The 12,686-nt window shown below is 37.6% G+C and overlaps 1 protein-coding gene across 1 annotated transcript; it reads right to left on the minus strand.

The window, feature by feature from the left end:
• Positions 1-998: 998 nt before the first annotated feature.
• CASP1 (caspase 1) lies at positions 999-12,408 on the minus strand (the record flags this gene model as incomplete). The annotated part of the gene is given in 8 exon segments (NM_214162.1): positions 999-1,097; positions 1,566-1,675; positions 4,175-4,318; positions 4,736-4,970; positions 5,376-5,549; positions 6,457-6,572; positions 9,604-9,666; positions 12,141-12,408. Coding segments are annotated over 8 exon segments (1,209 nt in total), but the record flags the coding sequence as incomplete, so codon positions are not given.
• Positions 12,409-12,686: the final 278 nt, after the last annotated feature.

Genomic DNA, 12,686 nt, shown 5'->3' on the forward strand with positions numbered 1-12,686 from the left:
TAGCTTATGATTTAATCCATGTAGAGGCTGATGGCAAGTTCCAAACTTCAGTTCACAGCTGTCCTATACTGTCTGGTGAGTGTTAAAAGTTTGTTGACTCTTTTCTTCTCAATCAGACTCAACTACTGGGTACCTGGAATTGAATCAAAATTGCTTTGTATTCCGGGAATGCCTTAAGGAAGGGATAGAATTATGTAAATTGCCATCATGGCTTTGTCAGTGATAAACTCAGATTTGTACAAGTTATTTATCACATTACTGTCTCTGAATCTCTCTTATTGAGCTTCAAATACTTTGAAGTCAGGTACCTCCTGTATTTTGCATCTGTGTCCCTAAAGCAGAAAGTCGAGCAAATGGTTTCTGGAAACAAAGAATGGTGCTATTAGCCAGTTCAATTCTTATAAATACTCCAAATCCATTACTTGCTCCAAGTTCCACCCCCTTCCTTCTCAGAATGGTGGGAAAAAAAAAGACAGCTTTCCATTTTTATTTCAGATTTATTGGAATGTTTAAACAAATGTCTGTTTTCTGCTAACGTGATTCCAAAACAGGTACAGAGTGACAGAACTCCTGGCTTCCTATAGGAAAAGGAAATAAAACAAACATAAAAAAAGAGTTCCTCTAAAAGAAATGCAAGTTATAAAATCACTCTATCAAGAGGTTACACACACTCATGAGAGGGAAGAGCTCATATTATTTCTAAATTTGCCCTGCTGAGGTAAAGGGAAGGAACATCTAAAACTGAGCTTTCATCATCTTATGGCCACCTCTCGATCTTTATCAGCTAACCTTGTGAATGGCTCCCTAAGTCGGCAGAACTTTGAGAGAAATGTGGTGTGGTCTGCACTGAACAGCATCAAGGCATCCTTTCATTATCTCCCATTGATTATACTAGACCTTGAGACCTTGACAAGGATGTAGTTCTGCAGTTTTATCCCAGCTTCGCCCCACCCTCACTACACACATCTGTCCATGGACACTGATACAACTTACTTATTTTAATATCCTGGAAAGAGGTAGAAAGATCTAGTCAAAGTCACTCTTTCGGCAGTGGGCATCTGCGCCCTACCATCTGCCAGCTCAAATGAAAATCGAACCTGAAAGGAAAAAAAGGTCTGTAGTTTTTCTTTGGCTTTTTTTTTTTTTCCTGAGTGAAAGGATTTTCACCTATGGTGGAAAAATTGCAAAAAGTAGAGCAGAAATAAATGATAAAATAAATGAAAAACCTGTAAAAATCACAACAATATGCATATATAAGCATAGAATGATCATATGTTTAAAATCTACTTCCAAATCTAATAGTAATGGGCACAGGCAAGTTAAAATCCACTCGTCTATTCAGGACAATAGAGGAGTTAAAATAAATGATTGTTTCCTAGGGCTTGTTTTCTAGCTCATAACAGCTTGGAACTGGCTTCCAGGCTGGCGAACTTACCTAAGAACCTCAAGACTCATTGAAAAGATAGGCATTTTTAGAAGATAAACATGTCCAGAGCTGCTCCCTCTGGTTTCCGATTAGATTAGTCAAACAAGGAAGTAGAATATAAGAAGTATCTAGTACCTACCTTTCGAAAAATTTCCTCCAGGTCACAGGACCAGGCATGTTCTTGCAAAATTTTGATGAGTTTAATAATAAAAAGAGAGCCCAATAAGGGATGTCGCCAAGAAACATTATCTAGGAAGAAAGCACATTCTAAATGTCATGCAGGGTCTTGCCTGGCCATCTAGATGGAGCCCTAGGATTTATATTCCAGCTGAGGCAGACTATTGAGTTCCCACTGTTACCTACATACTGTATGCCATGGTTATGTGAATATATTCAACATTCAGTGTGTATATTTTCACTTATAAATTATTAAAGTCCTATAAAATATACTGTATATGGTGCAGATGTTAGGGCAGCACACTCTTTGAGTTCGAGGAACCACAAATCTAGTAAAGAGAGAAAGGCAGAATGGGGTGGAGGGGAGTGATTTTAGGGGCCCTGAGAAAGAAATACCTCCATGTGGATCCCAAGAGTGCTATTTACTGATTTGATTTAAGTTACTTAAACACACTGCAATGTACTGGCCTTGGCTGCAATGAGTAGAGTAATAATTATGCCACAAAGAGATATTTAAAGATTAGAAGTAATCCTTTGGAGTTCCCATTGTGACACAGTGGAAATGAATCCAACTAGTATCCATGAAGATGTGGGTTCGATCCCTGGCCTCACTCAGTGGGTTAAGGATCTGGTGTTGCGGTGAAATGTGGTGTAGGTCACAGATGCAGCTCTGATCCCGCATTGCTGTGGCTGTGGTTTAGGCTGGCAGCTGTAGCTCCAATTTGACCCCTAGTCTGAGAACTTCCATATGTCATGGGCACAGCCTTAAAAAGCAAAAACAAACAAGCAAACAAAAAAAATAAGATTAGAAGTAATCCATCACAAAGGTCTGGGAGAATATAAGATACACAATACCCAGTCTATACAAGGTGATTATATCAATAACATTTCAATTTTAACTACTTTGTAAATAATTTAATTAAAATCAAATAATATTGATCCTAAGGTTTTGGACAAAGAAAATATTAACTAATATGAAAATAGTACCAACAGAAAAAAAGTACATTCCTAGACAAGATTTAAGAAGGAAAGACCATATTCTAATGGTGACAGAATAGTCTTATGGAAGGAAAATATTGAAAAAGAATAATTATATGAACTAGTAGAGACATAAAAGTTATGAAGCCCATTTTAAAATTATACAAAGAAATATATGATAAAATTGTTAATAGCTGTGTACTTAACCATGGATACATGCTTTAGCACAATCTTTTAGTCAATGAAAATGATAATAAAGTGTATAATAACAATAAATTAAAGTCATCTAAAACTACATCTATCTTATGGAGCTGGTTTCAGTTAAAAGAAATGGGTGGGAGAGAGTTGCAGGCAGGTATCTCTTCAAGTTCTTTGTGAAGAATATGGATGGCCATATTTCTTCAGGAGAGCACTACAGTGTAATTGGGGTTGACACCAGAGAACATGAAGCTAGGTTTACTAATGGAAACTGAAGACAACTGAATTGGCATTTCCATGAACCGTCTAGAAAGGAGGAATGAAGAAAGTGAATGAAAAGGAGACAGAAACCAGAAGGATGGATGTCAAGAAACCAGAGGCCTCCAAAGGGCTTATCACAGCCAGAGGTAAATCTCTGTGGAAGGCTGGGATCAAAGAATTTTTAAAAATAGTTTTATCTAATATTGAAATCTGCTAAATACATTCAAGCCGTAAACATGTGGAAGTTTTGCCTATTGCTGTTCTTTTTGATTGTTGAAGAAAATTGATTTCTACATCAAGACATGGTCAACACACTGCAAAAGCAGGCTACTTCTGAGAGATGATACCTCATTGTCAGAAATAATCTTTAAATTAAATGATTTGATCAGAGGCAAGGCTTTAAGGCCGCAGGTAGTCAAGAGAATGTTAATGTCCAAGAAATTCCAAAACATAGTGGATTAATAAACTCAAATGACTTCTATTTAAACCTTGAGATGGAAAGTAACTCAAGGGAAAACATTGAATTAAGTTATAATATAGAAACATATTTAATAATAGCAATCATTTAATGTGTGCTTTACTCTGTGTCATGCTCGATATTTCATATTCATTATCTCATTTAATCCCTACAACAATGATATTTGTATTTGCATATATTAGTGAGGAATTCAAAGATAGTCCAGAGAAGCTAAATCACTGGAACTAGTTTACAAAGTACTAAATAGCAGAGTTAGAATATAGTTGGCAGGACTCTTAATCCAAAACTTAACCTTAGAATCATTCAGGTTTCTTCTATTCCATAAACTCCATACTTGTAGTTGAAACAACTTTAACTTAAGGACTCAATATGTCTTGTCTGCTTTTCTGCCTCTCCCTACCTCTTATAAATACCACTCTTCTATAAATACATAACTTGAACTGTTGAGTGATCCCAACATTGTAGACCTTTTTGTATGTGGAGTCAGATTTTAGTTTATTTTCATACATATATGTTTCTATTTGTCCCTCAGAGTCCAGGAAAATATTTTGCAACTTAGGAGTTTACTAATTACTAACTTAGTGAAAATATGTACACATTTATTTGGTCTCCATGGATAAGGTGTAACAAAAATGCCTTACACATATACTCATTACCTGGTGTTGAAGAACAGAAAGCAATAAAATCTTTTTCTATGTGGGCTTTCTTAATGGCATCATACTCAAAATCTTCTGCAGCCAGTAAGGAGGAATTTCCAGAAGGTCCTACTGAATCTTTTATCCATACGACCCCTTGCTTCTCTGGAAAGTCAAGATTTGGTTTCCTGTTACTACCAGAAGACAAGGGAACTTTCTCCCCTAAACATCTGTTCAACCATACTTACTAATTTATTTGTCATTATCTTTCATTCACATGTGGGTACACATATACACATCAAGAATTATATTTTCAACAACCCTTATCTCTCCTAATCCTCAAATGAATACTAACAACATCCCATCCAAATACCAAAGTATTAAGATTAAAAATGGCACCTCTTTAGTTGAATATGTAACAAGTATCTACCAACCAGTCATAAAATTCACAGAAGCTACAATCTTGTTTGGTGACAGTAGATGTTCTTTGACATTAAAGAGCAGACCCCAAAAAACTGGATGCATACAGATGATGAGATCAATGCTTGAATGTCTTATGCTGTAACAGATATCAGCACTCACCACCACGGCAAGCCTGGATAATGATCACCTTGGGTTTGTCCTTCAAACTTGGACAGTTCAAGGTGTTCAAAATCTGAAAGACGGTGTTGACTTCTAATACATCTGGGACTTCTTCGGAGTATTTCTTCCCACAAATGCCAGCCTGGATTCCATGAGACATGAGCACCAGAAAAGTACTATCAGAGGACTTGTGCTCTGGGCGGGCAGCAAATGCCTTCAGCTCTATAGCCATGTCCTGGAAGAGAAATACCACTGATTTTGGACTATGTAAGTCATTATCAGGGCACCCTGGAATCCAATAAAGGGACACTTAAGGAATTCCTGGATGATGTGGAACTCAGTGGAATACAAAAAGAAAATTTGTTTCTATTCACAGAAAGGTGAAGAAAGGGTTATGGGATGCCATTCAGGGATTTTTAGCAGAGAACAAGGGACATTATTGAGTTAATAGAACACTTCCCAGTTAAAACTTTTGCCAGACTCTTGCTCAAGACTCTAGGTTAGAAGCATTAAGTACCTTCTGAGAGAAAATTTAGATTTTAGACTCTCAAGTGGTTAAGTTTCTGAGGCTACAATCAAACTTTCTAACATTCTTTAGGAATATCAAGGGCATAACCATCATCTCTATGAGAGACGTTACCGAAGCGGTGAGATTTTCTCTAACATCCACACTGTAACCCAAATCTTCTAGTAGTATCTTCATGTCTCTAATATCAACATCAGCACCATCTCTCCTGGGAAGATTTTCAAACTCTGTGTTGCAGATTATGAGGGCAAGGCGTGTGCGAATTGATTTTTCCATTATTGGGTAAATCTGTAAGAAAAGTAGGTTGGATGAATAGTCTTGCTCACCCTAATTAAATATTCATCTTGAATATTTAAGACTGGCGTTCCCATCGTGGCGCAGTGGTTAATGAATCCGACTAGGAACCATGAGGTTGCGGGTTTGATCCCTGGTCTTGCTCAGTGGGTTAAGGATCCAGCGTTGCTTTGAGCTGTGGTGTAGGTCACAGACGCGGCTCGGATCCCACATTGCTGTGGCTCTGGTATAGGCTGGCAGCTACAGCTCTGGGAACTTTCATATGCCACGGGTGTGGCCCTAAAAAGACAAAAAAAAAAAAAAAAAAAAAAAAAAGAGAGATGTAAGACTGATTGATTCTCTTTTCTTAGATCTATCCAGAAAACTAATCTCTTGAACCATAGATAAAAACAGGGCAGGGAGTGGGGATAAGTCCTACTGCAAGAGTGGGAATGAAATTTGCAAATACGCAGATGGCAGCTGAGCATTTGATTTAATTACTTTTGAGAGGTAGGACTTTGAGAGATGAACAGGCCTGGAGCCATAATGACTCAAGTTTAAAACTGATTCCTTGACTGGTTTAGTCAAATTCTTTACGCCTCAGTTTCTTGATCTCTAAAATGGGTTATGTTGAAGGTTTAAATTGTTATTACATACAAAATCCTTAGAACAGTGTGAATCATACTAAGCATTAAATAGATGCCATTGTTGTTATTATTATAATTATTTACTTAGGGAATTGACCAAACTTGGAAGTCCCTACATAAGCCTGGGATTCTAAGAATTAGGAATCCTTTAGGTAAGGGAAGGAATAGGATGATTTTCCAGAATATCTCAAGGAAATTAGCTCCAAGGAAGAGCCACTGCAGTTTTGAATTGTCTCCAGTGTGTCTTTCATCCAGATCCTTATGTTTTACAGCACCTCTGCTGACTTTTCTTTCCATAGCCTTTGGGCTATGTCTGGGGGGCAAAGCTTGAGGCTCCCTCTTGGCTCTGAAGATGCAGGCTTAACTGGGTTGTCTTGTACTGTCTGAGGGGCTGCAAGAGACAAGAAACATTATGAATAATGGCATGCCTATGTGTCCCATTTGGTGTTTCTCCTAGAATCATCTGTGTGTGAAGCCACGAGGGGAGAAATTAATTCTAAGGAATACAACCCTGGGCTAGTCCTTAATACCACTAAATGCTTTACTGCTAAAGGAATACATTCCAAGCCAGAGATTTTCAGGGGTGTGAGATAGGGAATGACGTTCATCTCTTAGAATAAGTATCAACAAATATTTTTGATTAAAAAGTCAAAAGGGAGTTTTTCAAGGCTGTGCATGATAAAACTCTCCAAAAGCAATGTTAATAAAATAGTTAAGACATAAATTTATTTCAAATAAAGTTAGGATAAGATTAAATGGAAGTAGTTTTTAATGAATCCATTTCAATGGTTTTTTCAAAATATATATGTTTATGTATCTATTTATTTATTTGCTTAACAGGCATGGTAGTAGGTGTTAGCGACTGGAAGGAAGGAAAGAAAGAAGGAAGGAAAGGCTTTTGTCCTATCCTTTAGGATCTCTCTACTGTGTGTGCATATGGGGAGGAAGAGAAGATGTGACTATGGGGAACTAGAATGAATATGAAATAGAATGATAAATGCTAAAATCAGGGTCACACCTAGAGGAACTCAGTACTAAGCATTGATTACACAAATATAGGAGGAGGCGTTTTCACAGTGGTTTATGTGAGAAAAGCCATGGGAGTTTATTTGATCACACCAACTAATACTATGAGGTACTTGCTAAAGAAATTAACATAATCTTTGTTTCAAAATAGAAATAATCTTTGTTGATATCTGAAGGATCCTTTAGAAACTAAATTATTTAAATGAGAAAATTATATTCAATTTTGAAGTGGAATTTGAAGTAACTGTGGTATATTCAGTTAGGTAAACCAAGGGAGCATACCAAAGTAAACTGAGGAATGTTGACTGTGGAAAAACTAATAGATAATTAGGATGAATATATGTGAGAAATATAAATTGCTATCATATGGAATCATTATTATGTTCTATTTCTTCATAAAGGAGTCAGAAGAACAATAGAAAAAATTAAAAATAAATATCTGTGTTATATTAGAGCAATTTTTTCTTAGGGTATTTGGTTATACAGTGGTGTCCCAATCCATGGAATATCTAAGAAAACATGCATCCTTAATAGATTCATTAGAATGTTTTCTAAATTTGGTGGAGTATTTGCTTCCCAGGACTTTTTTCCAAATATAAGGTATTTTTATTTTAAGAGAAAAGGGTCATTTTGAGATGAAATCAGTCTACAATTGTGGGTGAACTACTGTTCTAGGAAAAGCAAAATACTGATTATTTGATAACTAAGAGGCTGGATTCAGACAAAAATAAGGTTTGCTAATAAGAAATTTAATGCATATTGACCTTGAGTCAATAAAGCTGAGGCCACCATTTTCAGGTTGGACGACTGAAATATCTTTAAGAACTTCCTTGTCATCTGGGTCCTAGGTATTTCCCATGGTACCTTCAATATTGTGTCAGATGAAAAGTTTTGTATTTAAAGTTTGTGGCAGAAAATGGCTAGCTGTTCCACAATACACTTTTTCCTTTTTCCTGGACCCACAGTTAATCTGTGTTGCTCACCAGTCCAGTAATTAGGTGAGACCATATATCTAAGTTCTAGACAATGAGATGCAGGCTAAAATACTATGTGATACATCCAGGCCAAGCCTCAAGAAATCTTTCACAAATGGTTCTCCATATTCCTCCCAATGCCACTAACTTGATGCTTATTACTACAGTTATTTTGGTGTCCTATGTTCCAGATATCAGAGCTATGGGATGGAAGAGGCCTAGATATCTGAGTTAGCAATTGGAGGAAAGCTGCCTTCTGATGAAAACTGCCTATTTTAGAATTTCAATGAACTGGTAAAAAAGTTTATACCATATCAAAGGCACTATAAATATTTGACTCTGTTACCACAGCCCATATAATCTTAACTGGTACAGATGTGTGTAGTGTCATTTCCATCCTTAAATTTTTGGCTGGCTTTAATTTGATGGTGGGGATTCTTAAATGTCTAGTCATTCACAATTTGTATATTCGTATAAGCTCAATAAAAGCCTTGCTTGTTTTGTTCATTACTCTCTAGATAATCCATTGTATAGGGTCTGTAAAACAGTTGGCATGTGCTAAATATTTTCTAATGGTATAATAAATAGTGGTACTTCTGGCTAAATTATTTGGTGAAATAGCCTTAACAGATATTTGTGGCATGTACCTTACAAGTCAATTTCTGTTAATGTTATCTATAAATAAGTCATGTGTTCAATTTCCTCATAAAGCTTAAAGACCTGTGAGGGAAAATGATGCATTTATTTTTTAAAAAATTACAAAAAAATACAGTGAGAGTTATGATTGGGGAATTATGGAGCCCTGCAGGAATAGAGGCTCTGAAATCAAGTAGTAGAAATAGAAATGGAGAAACAGATCTGAGAGATGACTCAATAAAACTGGAAGCCACTTGAATGTTAGAAGTGAGGGAAAGGAAAGTGCTTAAGATAATTTCAGGCTTCTGGTTTGAATAACTGTGTGATGGTCATACTGTTAATCAAGGTAGAAGAAAGTGGAGGAGAAGCAAGGTGGGGGAAGGATGGCACATGTAGACAGAATGAGTCTGCAGAGATATGAGTGCATTCGTTCAGTAGACACTTGAACGATTGAAGTGTGGCTCTCAGATGATTAGTCAGGATTTGGAACAGAGATTTAGGATTTGTTAACATAAACATGATAGTGAAGCTGCAGGAAAAGTTTCTGCCAAAGCAGAATAAATTAAGAGTAAAAGAGTAGTCAGGATTTGGAACAGAGATTTAGGATTTGTTAACATAAACATGATAGTGAAGCTGCAGGAAAAGTTTCTGCCAAAGCAGAATAAATTAAGAGTAAAAGGTAAAATTATCTATAGTCCCCTCACTCTGGGTTCTTCCCATTCATCTGCAGTTAATGTCAAAGAAGGTGGGGTTCAAAGAATGTCATTGCTTTGAAAATATCATTACCTGGGAAAGGAGGAACCACCGCCTGGGATTCTTGTACAGTAAGGCATTTTCCAGATTGTGAACCTGAGGAAAGATGAAGGACATTAAAATAGTCACTTTTAATCTCTGAAGATTCTTAGCCCAATGTGTTGGACACTCTGTATTGAAGATGCCTTGCACAGGTCTCAATCCTGTTCAAGATGTGAATTATCTGGAGCCACACTCATCACTGGCAGACAATAGCCTGTACACATGAACAGCTAGAACTGTTAACACTAGGTAGAACAAAAGTGTCTGGATGTGACTCCCTCAATTTCTATTTTCTATGATGAAAGTAGAATTGAAATAGCATCATCTATAGAATCATGCATGTTTATGGGAGTTCCCTTGTGGATCAGGGTGGTTAAGGATCTGGCAGGCTCAGGTCCCTGCTATGGTGTGGGTTTGATCCCTAGCCAGGGAACTCCCACACGGCATGGACACAGCCAGAAAAAAAAAAAAAAAGAGAGAGAGAGAGAGAGAGAAAGAAAAAAGAAACAAACAAAAAATCATGTATGTTTTAATGAGGCTCCTGAGGTGACCACTACTGCTTAACAGATATATATGAAAAGTATGTTTGTCTAACTCAGAGCTGACCAGGACTTTGGAGAAAACTGAGAATAAAAGGCACCTACGCTTGGGACACTTAACCATGCCAAGATTTATGACAGCAGAAAATGAGGGTGAATTTGAGGCCTACCTCTAGTCAGTCTAAGTAAATTTCCTAAAAGTCATAGAACAGGAAAATGGTGGAGCCAGGCTATTAACACAAATATGTCTTGATTATCAATATTGGGCTCTTGATCACTAAGCTACTCTCCAGCCTGCAAAGGTATCTGTACAATTATGCATGTGACAGGAGCCCTGACCATAATCTCTGTAATCTGCATTTGCCCTACTCACTCAAATCTATTAATGTAGTCTCTAGGGTCACTATTTATTATGATTGTCAATTTCAAGGACAAGAATTGGATTTCAATTTATTTAAGGTTTAATAGGGATCTCAATATAGCAGCGACACCCACCTGAGAAGCTTATTCCAGAATCTAAGAATTGGCATGAGCCAAAAATTGAAAAATACTCCATGGTACCTATTGAAGACAAGGTTTCTTTAGACACAATACATCTAATGTCTCTGTTCTAAATGGGAGAGAGCCATAGGACATCCCACAAAACTTTAAGTCCAAGGCAGCAGGCTGCATTTTTGTCCCATCCTTCCCATCTAGACTACTAGACTAAATTAATCATCAATAAATTCAAGAACATTTTCTGGAAGAGGCCTTATTATGACAGTAATGTCAAGAATTTTTTTTTTTTTTTTTTTTAGAAATCTCCCACTATAGTACATTTAAATATTGCATCCAATTATCATATTCTAGGGCCCTGAAACAAATGGCAGATAGATGAGGGGGTGACAAAGCCATGGCAACTCTGCCGGAGGGGGCATCATCTGACAATTAGAGAGGGAGACTCCAGGTATTAGAGTTACCACCCTGAGTTGTACAGGTGCTTCTAGGATTCAAGCACTATGAGCTGAAAGAAATGTGACAAGGAAGAAGACAATTTTGCTACTGTACAAATATTCTAGACCCTTATTATTATAGACTGATTGCCTTTAATTCTTGGGAAGGGGAAGTTAATGAAAAAAAAAATCTCCCAAAAAAACCCCAAGAAATTAATTACCCATAGGTGGACATAGAAACATTTGCGATGTCACTTATAGGGGCACAGGCTTCTCTCAAGCACTAGGAAAAAGAATGGTTTCTGATTTTTCAAAGAACATCTTCTTCACTTTGGGAAGCACAAACGAGACCAGTAACAGGAAGTCCACTAGAGCTCCTGTCTTTTCTGTGCGGAGGAACTAGAGAAACCACAGAAAGAGCAGCTCTGAAGGCAGGACCTATATTGGGCCCTCAGGAGACTAACCTAGAGGGCGTGGGCCTCCCGGAGTGGTCCACAGCTAAGTGTCATGCTAGTGTCGCACCATCTTCTGCCAAAGAAGGTGCACGGGAGCAGCTAAAAGAAAGAGCCTGCTTAAAATCCTTACTTGTCTGTAGCATTTAATTTTTTCTCTGAGTGTTTCACTATCCTTGAAATATATTTAACTCTTCCTGGAGAGAAGTTGTACAAAATCTTTGATTACATACCTTAAGTCTTTCCATTAGATGACTGCTTAAGTTCCTCTAAGCATTAACTATGTAACTAAACAACTAACTAACTAAAGTGCCTTGCTAAGAGAATACAGTATGAAGTTTTTCAAGACTGTCCCCATGAATTTCAACAAATGACCTATGACATATTCAGGATAGGAAATGAGCTTTAATGCAGAGAAGGCCACTAAAGCCAAAAGAGTAGGAACCAAAAAGAAAGAGACAGCGGACATGGCCAATGATATAGAAATGAGGTTCTGAAACCAGAGGTAAGGAAGTTGTCTGAAAACAAACATGAACAGTGAAGAAATCAGATGTAAGGCATAAAGACATAGATCTACATGAGCCTTAGTCTATGTTGACCCTCACCTGTGGAGAGTTCGAGGACTCCTGCAAGGTGGGGGTCGTCTCCACAAATATGATTGATGCAAATTTGGCATGCCTGGGGCCCTTTCCGAATAACAGAGTCAATCAAAGCTCGGGCCTTATCCATAACTGTAGCGTTTTCACCTCTTACTATCTCCACCTCCTCCTGGTTCAGGACTCTGGTCTCTAATAGTTCATCCAAGAGGCCATTGATCGTACCCATGGCCACTGAACGGACAAACAGCCTCCTCTTCTCCTTCAGGATCTTGTCTGTTGGAAGCATAAAGATGTCTCAAGTCATGAACACAGCCTCATTTTCCTCTCATCTCAGCTATAGGGCATAGCTTCCTTTATATTCAGTGAATAAAATACCCCTCCCCACACAGTGGAGTAATCCTGAGCATGCCCACATCTCTTCTTCCCTTGGTGTTACCTGTATTATGTGCACTGAGTAGTCTGAAGATTGAGATTTACTACCCCCGAGCTAGGACCTGAAAACCAGAGATCATCCTAACATGCCTCATGTTATTTAACTGCAAAATAAAATCA

Source organism: Sus scrofa, chromosome 9 (assembly GCF_054392235.1).
Source record: "Sus scrofa isolate SSC_HxYL_T2T_F1_AM1 chromosome 9, Sscrofa_HxYL_maternal_Yorkshire_Landrace_v2.0, whole genome shotgun sequence".
Lineage (NCBI taxonomy): Eukaryota > Metazoa > Chordata > Mammalia > Artiodactyla > Suidae > Sus > Sus scrofa.